The sequence below is a fragment of the Chanos chanos genome, chromosome 10 (assembly GCF_902362185.1).
Source record: "Chanos chanos chromosome 10, fChaCha1.1, whole genome shotgun sequence".
In the NCBI taxonomy this organism is placed as follows: domain Eukaryota; kingdom Metazoa; phylum Chordata; class Actinopteri; order Gonorynchiformes; family Chanidae; genus Chanos; species Chanos chanos.
Window position 1 is genome coordinate 14290283 of NC_044504.1, and position 14368 is coordinate 14304650.

At 40.7% G+C, this 14368-nt stretch overlaps 1 protein-coding gene across 1 annotated transcript in view; it reads right to left on the reverse strand.

Annotated features, from left to right (window-relative positions):
- Positions 1 to 14368, reverse strand: part of alk (ALK receptor tyrosine kinase) — a 252098-nt gene that overhangs the window by 213509 nt on the left and 24221 nt on the right. Inside the window, exon 2 of the mRNA XM_030786739.1 lies at positions 13763 to 13798. Coding sequence (XP_030642599.1) covers positions 13763 to 13798 — 36 coding nt within the window. The remainder of the gene's footprint in view (positions 1 to 13762; positions 13799 to 14368) is intronic.

Sequence of the window (14368 nt, forward strand, 5' to 3'; positions counted from 1 at the left end):
TAACTGGATCTCCTGTCCTCGTATCAGCTCTAAGTTCAAAGAGGTGAATCAAAGGTTCACAAATGGGCCATCTCCTGAGATCCGTCACTCTTTTCTCAACTAATCTCATTCTGTCTCTCTTCTGTAAGCCAGGCTGAAATCAAATTGATCCACTGACCTTTCCTTTTAATACAATTGACAGTAGCAACCAGAACACTTGGAAAACACATCAGTCCAATCAAGATCTGAATGCTCCTAGAGGGCAGTTATCAGATGGGAAGGCCTAAGTACTAACACTTTATTTCTAAGACTGCACATCATCTAGCAGAGAGCGGGTTATGAAAATACTCTTGTTCCTTTCTACTGAGACTTGGTAAAGAACCTCCAGGAAACAGAACAGATATTCAAAGGGAAACTTTTGAATCACCAGATTTATTGTGAATTCCTCTTTGAAGAATGCTGAAACAAATGGACCAGGTAAGACAGAATTAAGCCAGTAGGTTAAGCTGATTGGCTATGGAGCCAGCAATCACAGGCAACTTTTTGCAGTTGATTTACGGTATAATTTGCCCATGGTATTTTTTCTTCCTCGTGGCCAGTACCTTACAATGATGGAAAATGGACCGGCAGGAGTGTGAGAAAGGATGATTACTGCTTCTATGCCTCTGACAAAGAAAAAAAGAAAAAGAACGAAAAATCAGTCCCTCAAAATGAGTGGCTGCCTGTAGCCATACTGATGCATTCTTTCTACATCAGAGATGTCCAAGCCCACACAATTCTCACACTGACACAGAGCAACATAGCAACACTTAAAATAAAATCCGCATCATACCTACTGACTCTGTTCTTCAAACAAGGGGGATGTATGAGACAATCATTAATCAGGTGCTTAGTTTTGACACATTTTGGGAGCAGAACACTTGTGTACCAGATTGTACATCATTATAATGGGGGCTATTCCTCAATGCAATGCCAAAAAAACAAAAGTTGTTTTTTTTTTTCCTCTCCTACAGTCCAGCTTCAATATATTTATATATTGGAAGGTGGCCTATTCGAATTGGTAAGTATATGGCTAGAAAGACTGTAGCAATCATAAGGGAGGAAGCACATGTCAGCAGAAACGAAGCAGAAAAAGAATGTGATAGTCAATGTGGAACTTGGTTAGTTCTTCAGCTCTGTAATTTTCAAGCCAAACCTCATCTGGAAAAAGAAAAAAAAAGTGATAAACTGGTTGGTTGCCCTCTACTGACAGCCACTGACATATAATCATGTTCAGGCATGTTTTCAGCCTCTCTTCATTACCCTAATTTCTCATCACCTTGTTTGTCAGTGTCTCCTCAGCACAACCTGTTTAACATTCTTATACACATATGAATTAGAGAGATAGAAAAATATGTCATAGGATTACAAAGCTAACTGCATCAGTTTATCAGATTAAAAGACCACTGCAAAGCAATTATTGTGTTCTGAAATTGGAATTTAAATTCCATTTCACCTCTGTTGAACTCTAATTGAAATTGGATTTATCACGACCCTTGTTCTCCTTTCGCAAATGTAGCTTTCACGTTGAAGCTTGTGTTACCTACCTGCCAATCGAAAGTTAGAGGACATCAGGCCTTACCAGCCTGGTATCAGTGTGATAATTGCATTTTTTGAGCATCAAAACTAAAACAGATTTTGTGTGGATTAACAGACTTGTTGCAGCTCAAATCGCCAATCTATTATTAAATGAGGATTGGCCATTGTGGAACTGTTCCCAAAGAGATCTAAAGCAAACCCCTCACCAGGGCATCATGCCAGGCAGCCAATAACACTCACTGTAGAAATTAAACCGTGAGGAAGTAAGAGGTTCAATTACATTTTTCTCCCTGATTTTGTTGAGCTCACTTATTTTGTTTGTGATCAGTTTTGTAAAAGTTTCTTTGGTTCGTTTTGTTCTTTCCCTCATGAAGCAAAGTCTAAACAATGTTGTGCTTTAAAACTTCTGTGCCACAGCTTTATTATCCCCAAAACAGATCCCAGCTTTATTTTACCCAACTCTCTCTCTCTCTCTCTCTCTCTCTCTCTCTCTCTCATGCCCTGTCAAATGTAGTTGTGTCGGACTTTGCCTATAATAAACTTACCTGATGAAGTGAAGCAGGAAAGCTTTTAACTGTGTCACACAGAATATTTATGACAAAAAAAATTATTCACTGTCCTGTCTGTTCTACTGTTTACAATGTTTATAAAAGAGATCTTACAAATTTGATTCAAACATGCACTTGAATGGATATGCCAAGCCAAACCCAAGATAACCCATCAATTTTTCTAAGCCCAAACCATATCCTGCACTGACAGCACAGTCAATTTGGCCCATAGCCTTAGGCTAAGATGGCAAACAAATCCACACTCATTTTGCTGAACTACTGCCTAGCCCATGGGCTGCCATAGGGAGCACGTGCTTCAGCCATTGCATGTCTTCAAAGACCACTTCCATTACACCCTGATGTGAAACAAAGAGAAAGAGGGGGCAGCATGCTTGGAATCTATCTAAGAAAAGTATAGCTTAGCACCAGGGGTTGTACTCTACACAGCAGGGGAAATTCCACCTAGTGTGGGTTACCTCAGCACAAGTAGTGTCAGTGAGAACCTGGCCTATGCCTGCTCAGTAGTTCAATGCCAGTACCGTCAACACTAGAGGGATTTGTCCAAAAATAGACTTCACAGTCAGGCTTTTGTATGTTGTTGACAGGAAGTTAAATGAAGCCAGGTCAGTGCACATAATATAAACAGAGGGGTAAACATTTCTGACTGAGTCCCCTACTGTTTCTTTGTTCCTCAGCAATTCTGTTGTAAGTCTGACTTCATGCTTGAAATACAATTCTCATGAAAAACTATGGCTGAGGGGAAAAAAAAGAAACATATAAATGAACCTAACAGCATAAAACACATCGTTCTAATGTTCTTGACTGGATTGACAGAGATCATTTGTGAAGGAAAGGCAGAATCAGCCAAGGCAACTTTTCAATTCACACACTGTTTCTTCTTGCATTCACAAGTTTCCTCTTGCATCTAAAATCTAAAAATGTATAAAATGACCATAACTGCAAGCTCATTTGAAAAATTGTAACACTACATTTCCCCTTGGTTACATCATCTGTTTAGAACAGGTACATTAGGAATTAGAAAAATATTTGCTTTGACATGTATTTGAGTCACCCACAACAGCTCTTCTCAAACTATGATATGCCAGTCCATGACAAGGGAACTGCTGGTCCACAGAGCCCTGCCACTGCACCAGTCCAATTATGCTCGGTACTTCTGTCACTTGAAAATAATAACATTTGAATGTTAATGTTAAGCAAGTTCTTGCAGGCGGGAACACTTAACATGCTAGAATCTTGAATAAAATGTTTCTATTTTCAAAGCAGGAAGTTCAGTCAAGGGGGCAGGGACCAGGCAGTTTCCTCGTCACGGACTGGCGCCAGTCTGTGGCCCAGAGTTTGAGAAACGCTGACCTATAAGGTTCTAACTGTGGTGCTTTTAAGCACATTTGTTTAAGGGTTAGAAGAGAAACAGATACCATGTTGTAGCAACCTATAGCTGAGTGCTTCACTCAAGGGTCACAACTATTAAGTGATAACATTTAAAACATTTTAATAAAATGTCTAGTGCTATAAACACCCTGATCTTTGTTTACTTGTTCTTTATGCTCTCTGTCATTTATTTCGAGTTTGGTAAGGACTAAACAGAGAAGCGTTTTTCTTCATGTAAATGCTGTATAAGTTCAGCATCTTCAATGGGCTGAAACAGTCAAGTTACTGTAAAAATGTCCTACAAAGCAATTATGATAAATCAGATTCTTTGACTCACAGGCAGATTTTTTCATAAAGCTATCTATTGTTGATTTCCAGAGGGAGGCATGGCATAGCAGACCAGCTTACTGGTCTTATCACTCTCAGATAGTGATATAGTGAGTGTGAGTCTTCTGAGTGATCCTCACAGAGATAGCACCAGGACTCATATTGAATCTATCGGCATAATATAACCTCTACTGATCTCACTGGAACTGAGGAACTTCATACTGGATTGTAGGTCTCAGCATTTAATGAAAACATAGGAAATAAGCTTAGGCTAGCAATGCCTGGCAAGGCAAACCACAACTCATATCTGTACATGTCCAGAGTGCAATATTACAAAGCATGCTTAATCAGTCCTCTAATCGTGCCTGCCCGCAGCCTGAGAGGAGTCTGCAATTTGTGACATCAGACCAAAGAAATACAGCCATGAGGGAAAGAGAAAGCACCCAGCTGATAAAAAAATGGTTTCAAAATCAGTGCATCACATGACACAGCGTGGCTCCTCCTAGTGGATAGAGAGAAAGCAACAACATAAGAAAAGTGTGTGTGTGTGTGTGTGTGTGTGTGTATGTGTGTGTGTGTGTGTGTGTGTATGTGTGTATGTGAGTGTGTGTGTGTGTGCGTGCGTGCGTGCGTGTGTGCGTGCATGCGTGTGTGTGTGTATGTGCACGGCTGTGTGGGCATCAGGATAGGAGTATCTGTGAATGTGAGGACGTGGGGGGCATGAGTGGGTAGGAGGGTGTGTGTGAATGCACCTGGTTGTCTGTTCATGCGTCCAAAAGAAAAAAAAAAAAAGCCAGGACTGAAATGTTTCAAACTGCCAAGATTTTGGAATAGACAAAAAAAATCTCCAGTGACTCATTTACACACACTAGCATTAGTCTGCTGAATGGAAGTGAGATGTGGCGCCCTGACAGGCAGTTGGAGTGTTTCGAGCTGTTGGCAGGCTGCTGAGAGAACTGCATCTCCCCATTCACGGGATGTCTTTTAATCCTTCTAATGCATCTTCACCTGGTAGTCAAGGATCCTTAGCTACACAGAGCCTTTAAAACATATGTGCTCAGCAGTACTTATAGACACACACACACACACACGCACACACACACATGCATGCATGAGGGGACTCACTCCCTCACTCACACCTGCTTCCTAAAAAAGGAGTAGTCAGAGCTCTCATATGGATTACAAATATGCATTAATTTTGATACTATAGCTAAAAATTAATTCACTACACATTTTTGAAAACATAAGCATACTTACTACCATCTGTGTTTGAATGTTAAAGCAAATTTTGCCTTGTAAGTGTGATTTTCCTGAGGCGAGTGGGGTTTGTTTGTCCTTGAGTCTCCATATAGTTTATACACACCGGGTGAGAGTTTATACTCCAATGGACAAGAATGCACAAGAGCATAAATAAACTTCTATGTTTTGTAAATTAAATCTTTTGATGCAACCTACGTAGTTACTTAAACTGGGGTTGAACACACGCACATGCAAGTATACATAAACTCATGTAACACGCAGTCATAGATGAGAATGTCTGTGACTCCAGCAGACGAGGTTATTTTTCAGTTTCTTGTCCTAATAACTGTTTCAGCAAAAGATGGCTATAGGATCAATAGGGTTCAGTGCTTTGAGAGAAAATAGTTGGTCATTATGGCCAGTCTATTGACTCACAGTCACTTCTGGGCCACATAGAGAAAGAGAAAACTATTAAATGTGTAGACAACATTCACTGAGCAAATTAAAACCTCACCTCAAATTATCTCTGGACCATGAAATTCTGTAAGATAAAAAAAAACAAAAAACATTGTCCTCTGATGTGTGTGCAACCACAGAAACACACACACACACATGCACATACACACTAAAATAGTCCAAGCTGTAGTGTGGAAATAAAAGTTTGTCTTTGATCTCTGGATCACATATAAAATAATACCTAAATTCATAACCACATAGTGCTGGTTCTAGTTTACATAGCATTAAGCAAAGATCATGTCACACTGTTGGTGCTCTGATTTTTACACCAGTAGTCATAGCTGAAATCCCCTTTCATCCTGGTTTCAAGAGTTTAAACATGTGATATTTAATGATAATTGGTGGCAGAGCCACTTTGAGAGGTACTGACTGACTGATATTATAAGTGCTGATATTGTTGGATTAGCTGTGAAAGAGACATGTTCATTGTATCTCAGAACATATGCATGTGCTGGCGTCAATGTGCAGAAACCATCCTTTTAAACAAATCTAATTCATTTTATATGGGCATGACTCATAGGTGTGTCAGTATAGATGAATTCTGTCTCTTCTGTGACTACTCCGCTTTTACTGTCTTTCTCTCTCTCTCTCTCTCTCTCTCTCTCTCTCCTCTCTTTCTTGTCTCCTCTATTGCCTCTCTTCTCCTCCTTCCCGTCCTTCCGTTCATCTTTTTTGACTGCAGTTTGACAGATAGTAATAGAGAGAGAGAGAGAGAGAGAGAGAGAAAGAGAAGGAGAGAGAGAGAGAGAGAGAGAGAGAGACGCTGGCATCTGACACCTGACATCTGAGATGATGGTTGTTTTGGAGAAGTCATCCATACCTGCTTGACGTGTCTGTTAAAAGAAATCTGTAAAGAGCAATCTCCAGCTGCAATATAGATCAATCATTTTGAAAAGGCTGGAAAGAATCTGAAAAAACATAAGGAAGTTAGGTCACCTTGAGAACCTAGAGTGATAAATATGATGTATAATTATGTCTGCCACTGGATTTATTAATTTATTTATTTATTTATTTATTTATTTATTTATTTATTTAAGGCAAAGAAAAGAGTAAACGGATGTATAATATGAAAACCACCATATGAAGTCTCATGATGTTATCTAATTGTGTGAACTATGGAAACGGAGTAAAAAAAGCACATTGCCATAATGGTTGTCATTCTCCTCTGCCAATTTTCTAATCTATATTTGTGCTACAGTGGTCGTTAGTTCCTTAGTAATAAGGCAAGACCGTCTCTCTATCAGAGCCTAATTACGGCTCTTCTCAAGTGTTACTGACTGACTGACAAAATAGCCTTTCTTTAATGACCTTCCAAAATACCACAAAAATCATCTTCATCCATGTTAGCACTCCTGAGAGCTTCTATCTCTGTTTCTCTCTTACAGACTGAATAATAATTTAACAACAGCAACCAAAAATCCTTAATTTTCAGATTTGATATGATGCCTCTCTTGCATATAGGAAAAGGGCAGTAACTTCCTGGGGATAGTGTGTCTTTCTTTGTGTTGATTATCTTGATTTTTGTTCTCTTTCAAGTGATTTTGGCTATAAAGTACATGTAAGGTCATTTCAAGGTTAAGAGATATCCATTGCTTCATCCATTCTAGAGGATTATTTTCAGTTAATAGTTGATGTTTTCTCACAAAGCAGATTCAGCAGTCAAGTTACAGCACCTGCCCTCCTGTCCTTCTCTCTCATGTCTCCTTTTTCCTCTAGCTAATCTTGTCCTTTTCTCTGTGTGTGAATTCAGGGATTTCCCTAAGCATGGTCTTTGCGTCATATGTCACCATATCATCTCCTACAAACACACTATACACACACACACATACACACACACACACACACACACACACATATATGTATATACATATACATATTGGTAAAATAAGCATGCCATGTTTGCCAAGCAACCAGAAACAACATGTTCTCTGTAAATCATTATGCTATCAATATATATATATATAGATAGATAGATAGATAGATAGATAGATAGCATAATGATTTACAGAGAACATGTAAAAAAAAAAGAAAAGAAAAAAAAATATATATATATATATATATATATATATATATATATATATATATATATATATATATTTTTTTTTTTTTTTTTTTTTTTAAATTCCCCACTACTGCTTGGGTTTGAGATCCACTTTAGAAGCCAAAAAAATAACAACTTTAAATAACAGTCTTTTTCACCGTACATGAGTAAGGACTCATTTGAGTTACATCACACTAAATTCATTCAGCTGCACAAGCATCCCTGTGTGCTGTCAGGAAATGCAATTTCAGACATTCACCTGTCATATTACATGGAACCGTAATGGACTCTAATGCACAGCATGTTATACCAACTCCAGAACTTGGACCTGAAACTGTGTGACCATTTTTGTTACGTAACAATGATACATACACCTGACAAGCCAAGAAATGATTTATAACTGGCCAGAAAGCCTTTAGGCGAATCTCACTGCATATGCAATGCCACAAACTCTCTGTAATATTTATATAGCAGCACAATCAATGGACCACATGTGAAATATGGTGGGGAAGCATGACTCCAAAACCTATTTCCAGCCTGCGTGCCTTCGACCTTAATTAGAGTTGGAGATGTGTTGTTTCCCCATCTCTGAAGGCTTACATTCTCACTCTGCTGTGTTAACAGAGACCAGGGAGGGCTCAGATGAATGCAGCAAAGCTAATGGCATTACCAGCATTTTTACTAGTGCAAATCAGGACAGCTGTGCACTGCCTTAATAATTCACCAATAAACCCCACAAATAAGATTTAAATCTTGAAAACTGAGTATGCGAGTGTATGTGTGTGTAAATGTGGGACTTTATTTGATTTGTCCTCTCTCTCTCTCTCTCTCTCTCTCTCTCTCTCTCTCTCTCTCTCTCTCTTTAGCTCTCTGTCTTACCCCTTTTCGTCCTCTCCAGAGACAGTGCCATCACATTATGCAGAATGCTTTGGCCCTAAAACAAAGATAGGCCCACCCATAACCACACATACAGAGCATAGTTTCTCTCTCTCTCTCGCGCGCGCACGCACACACACACATGCACACACACACATTTTACCATAACTACACATTCACAGCACGCTCTCTCTCTCTCTCTCTCTCTCTCTCTCTCTCACACACACACACACACACACACACACACACAGAGAGTAACCTGCCCAAAGACCAATTGAAGATGAATCACACAAGCTCTGTGTCCATGTTGACTCGGCATCAAGAGGGCGGCAGGGATGACTCAAATACCAAGTCAGCTTCTTTTAGTGTATCCTCTGCACAGTGGGCATATCTTTACCATCCTTTCTTCCTCTTCTTTTCTCCTGCAAGCCCCCATGCTGGGTAAATACCAGGAGTAGAAAATAGATCAGATCAACAGGCATTTGTGCCGCAGCATGCTGTGCCTCAACTATCCTTTAAGGTGGCCACAATTTCCCAAGATGCATAGCATCATGCTGTTATCTCAAAGGGAGGTAAGAGTACGGCATCACGCCAACTGCCATCAGCCAGAACAGAAGACCTCCAGGACCACACTGAGTGCTTAGACCACCATCTGGAACTGGGATGAGTTAGGAATATCATCGATTAGAGCAGTGTTCAGACACAGTGCTGTAACTGTGATGTGAGTCTCAAACCCCAGTAAATAATATTGAGTATATGCAAGAGACACCTGTCATAACAGTGGTCTACTGGATTTCTGCTCACTATGTTTGTATACTAGCCAACTAGCCATATTTTTCTTAAAAAAAAAAAAAGCCTGCCTCAGGACAGACCTCAGGCTACTACAAAGAATGAGAGAGATAAATCAGTCAGAGAGGAATGACCCTTGTTCAAACATCCTGTCCTTACATAGCGATGCCTTATTCTCACCTCCAACAATGAACTTGATCTCTTACTCAGACATCAGCACAATAGCTGAATCAGTATGAATGAAGAGGTCTTCTAATGCTACTTTTGGTTGTCAAAAAGAGGATTTTTTTGCTAATCAAAACATGGAAGATCATACTTTACTATGCTTTTTTGCCAGTATATTAGTTAATATTTTAGCTATTCTCTCTCTTTGGCTTTACAGCCAAAAACCAACTTCATGTCTGCATCTCCACCAACAATGCATTCAGTTAGAGAGGACTCTGCCTCAAAGGTCCCAAAAACTTTTTTAAGGGGACAAGCACATTTGCGAAGGTCACATCTAATCAAAATGCCACAGGGATGTGGTCTATACCCCCCCTCCCCCACCCATCTGAAATGTCACAACACTTAATTTTCCTCGTAGTGCTTTGTTCTTCAAATAGCAGGAGACGAAAGGAACAAATTTTGGTAATCTGAGAGATGATAAAAATGACAGACCATTCATAAAAATAGTTTTACACAAAGATCAGCCCTGCATGATAGAATAATTCACTCCCACCAATCACTTAAAGAACATCCGATCCGTCATTTTGTCCCAATTTCATGATACATTCCAAATGTATGGTTGGTGGTAAGAAGCAATCATTTCACTTCCTACAGTCTTAAATAAGCAAAGCTAAAATGAATGAGTCAGACAATACTTCAAACTATCAAAGATTGCAAATTTCTTGTGCTTTCTCTGCAATGATTTATCAGGATTCTCCATTTTAACTGAGCCCTCCCACAAGCCTAACAAACAAATATTATCCAAAACCAAAGATAAAATGTTTAGTGTGACGTTATGCACTATTCAGCAGTTTAACTTTCAAAAAACAACCACTGTGGAGGTGCTACATTTGTCAGAAGAATTGAGAGAGCCAACAATAGAATAGCAATGATGTGACTTGGATCCAGACTCAACGTTACAGTATCTCTCAGAAATCTTTTGAAGAAGTGACCAGAATGAGAACAAAACTACTGCGAAATAGCGACAGAGTCTGATCCTCAGATGTTGTAATATTCTGAGTTAAAGGCTGCTGGATGGAATAAACCATAATTTTAATGCAAAGAAATGTCTTCAAAATATTATTTATCATTTGATAGTCAACTGAAATGGCCCTTGGTTACTTGTTTTACTAAAAAGTATGATCTACACGTTTGTACTTTCAGACTACAAGGTGTTTTAATGAATCTCAGCCTTAAGACAGGATCTTTTCTCTTTCTAAAACACTGGTAAACAGATGGGGCTTTGTGTAGTGTGCAAATTTGCTACGGGAATAGATCTCAACTTGAGCATTACTAGTCAAGTGCAAGGTGTTTACTTTTCGGCATGTAAAGAACACACCCACATGGTTATAGCTGTCAATAAATATCCACCTGCTTCAATGCTCATCTGTGCCAAGAGGCATCAAGCAAAACTGCTGCAAAGGCGTTCCACTGCCTGACGGCAAGCGTTTGCATATCTCTCCTGCAAAGAGCACATTGTTTGTGTCAGAGGGATCGATATCAATGTAAGCTGCTGGCAGAACTCAATATTATATTAAGAGTAACATTTTGATTTCAGAATCTGATGATACACACAATGCAGTTACAGTTATAGTCAGTGAGACTTACTGTTTTGACTGCCGAGGTTAAAGTTAATAAGATGCATTTGTCGTTACTCTCCATTCTGTTCCAGTTGAAGGAGGTGCAGCTAACCAAAGCACTGCAGGCTAAATGGAGATTCATAGTCTTCCGTTTCATATTTATTTTCTTCTTTTTCCCTGCTGTAGATGGAAGTGATCCGTGGAGTCTCAAGAGTGTGGATGTTGTAGTCGGTTTTGACCTTTGCAATATCATCAATTTATTTATTTATTTATTTATTTATTTTTTCTGTGCCTGCCAGCCTCTGAGACACGTATACACACTCACACACATGCAAAAGGCCAAATCAATACCAGTACAACCTTTATTTGCATGGCTTTCATGCTGCTCTCTAGCCCTCTGGAGAAGGAAATGATTCAGTTTGCTCTCAGAACACCGCTAAACATGCACACACGTGTGTGCACACACGCACGAGCGCACAAGCATTCCATGCACACACACACACACACACACACACAGCCCTGTGGGGTGGTACTCCTGATGATTTACAGAGGGATATCTCTAAATCCATCTGTTCCTACCTGAATATTTGCTTTTGTTAGCGGATGATCTTTTGGGGGGGTGCGAGGGGGGGTAGCTGTCATGCATGCTTTCCCCTGTATGCTCACTTTAGCAAAGTTTTAATTAAACTGGTCTGCTTCTGTCTCCTAACACCTAGAGTAATGTACCATTTTCCTTCAGAGCCTTTGCAGATCACAGAAAAAATTCTACTTTGCAATGCTGCAGTGGTGACATACATTATACAACATCCGTGGAAGTATAGGCAAAAAGTAGCAACAGTTCCTAAACAAGTTTATGGGGATTTGTCAAATTTTAATTGAAAATTTTAATTTTAATCTCTGTAATTTTAATTCCTCTGAGGATATACCATATGTCTTTTGTGAAACTGCATGTATGTGGGCATGAAAACATATAGGAGAACATATGAATTAATTCAAACAAGCATTAGCATCTAGAAAGCATTGGGTGTTCTCTCTCTCTCTTGCTCTCATTCTCATTCACTCACTCATTCACTCACTCACTCACTCACTCACTCTTATTTTTCATTGGTTTACGTCATTTCTAAATACTTTAGAAGAGACAGTGCATCATTTACCTGCACCCGTTGACTACAGTGCATATTTACATCTCATTAAATGTTTTGTTTTTTTGTTTTTTTTATGACATTTGTCTTGTGAGGAGAAACAACTTAGTCTTTATAGCTGCATTTCCCAGCCTTCCTGCCTATTACAAGCAATAGGACAGCTGACTCCTTGTGGAGAGAAGTTATTAAGTCTATCACAGATTATGCCATACATCACAAAAGCGACCCTGCAACACTGGGCCACATGTTCCCCTGCTAAGCTTTTAAAACAAGGAGACATTTTAGTTTACACACTCAGTAAACCAATTACAGGGTGAAGTCACCCATAATTATAAATGTTGCAGATGTTTTCTTAGGTGTGGTATCATTTTTTACCGTTCAGTTTCAATTAGAGAGTGACTCCTTAGACTACACGAAAAAAAAGGCTATTTAGGAGAAAAAAAAGAAAATGCTCACCTGCTTATGTTTATTGTACTGAATCTACCAGACTTTGAGAACTGGAGGAGGCACTGACATTTTTTCCAATTAATCAAATATGACTTTTCATGCTCTTAAAGTCCTCTTAAGATACAAAAGCCTGAAGCTATAAATTAAGTGACGTTGAATATAAAAACGGCATCTGTACTTTTTCATGCCCTAAGCATGAATAAACTCTTTGTAGCGTTGTAATGAAATAACTATTTACGAGGCAACTTCTAACAGTCTCTGAATGACTGAAATGGTAATGAATTATTATTACTTCAATACATTTTAAAAGCAGATATGACCAGCCTGCACAGAGTCTGATGATACAGCATTTCTTCATCATAATAATTTTACTGTGCATAATTATTGTCTACCCCTCCTGGAATCGCAACTTTATCGAGGTGGAGGAGTTTGTGTGCCCCTATGACCCTGGGAGCTGTGCTGCTTGGAGCATGTAGCTCCTGGTTGGGTCACCCAAGGCAGAGAGGTCTCAGGTGAGGAGCCAAACAAAAATCGATTCTGAAAGCCCCTATGAATAGTCTCCAGGAAAATAAAGGCACCTTGTCTGTAACAGGGATGCTGAAGCCCCCTCCTGGAGCCAGGCCTGGGGAAAGGAGCTTGTAGGTGAACACCTGGTGGCCGCACCTTCTACGGGGAATGGCTGGGCAGGGATGCTGAGGCCCCCTCCTGGAGCCAAGCCTGGGAAACGAGCTCGTAAGTGAGCACCTGGTGGCTGGACCTTCCACGGGGAATGGCTGGGCTCAGCCCGAACAAGCAATGTGGGTCCGCCCTCGCGTGGGCCGGGCCCACCACCTGCAAGAGGTGAAATAGGGGCCAGGTGCGATGCCACGTAGGTGGTGGGTTGGGGCGGATGCCCCGGCGGACTGGACTTACAGTGCAGAAACTGGCTTTTGCTATGTAGAATGTCACCTCTCTGGGGAGCCGGAACTTGTGCGGGAGGTCGAGCAATACCGAGTAGATATAGGCGGGCTCACTTCAACACAGCCTTAGCTCTGGAACCAAACTCATAGATGGGGGCTGGACTCTGTTCTTCTCCGAAGTTTCCAAGGGTGGCAGGTGTGGGGTTACTTGTTAGCCCCCGACTTCGGGTTGCAGGGGGGAAATCTCTGACTGCCGTGACTGCATACGCGCCAAACGGCAGCTCAGAGTACCCAGCCTTCCTAGATGCACTAGATGCTCCTTAGGCCAGTGGTCGATGATTGACTTTGTAGTCATCTCATCAGACCTGTGACCGTATGTTCTGAACACTCGGGTGAAGACAGGGGCAGAGCTGTCGACTGATCACCACCTGGTGGTGAGTTGGATCAGGTGGTGGGGGAGGATGCCAGAAAGACCTGGTAAACCCAAGCATGTGGTGAGGGTGAACTGGGAACATCTGGCTGAGGACCCTGTTTGGAAGGTCCTCAACTCATCCTTCGGAGGAACTTCTCCCTGATCTCAAGGGCAGTTGGGGACATGGAGTCCAAAGGAACCCTGTACGCCTCCATTGTTGAAGCGGCAGCTTTGAGCTGTGGCCAGTCGGTTGTCGGTGCCTGTTGTGGTGGCAACCCAAGGACCCAGTGGTGGATGCCATTGGTGAAGGAGGTCATCAGGCTGAAGAAGGAGGCCTTCCGCACTTGACTAGCCTGGGGGACTCCGGAATTGGCTGAGTACTGACAGGCCAAAAGGGGTGCA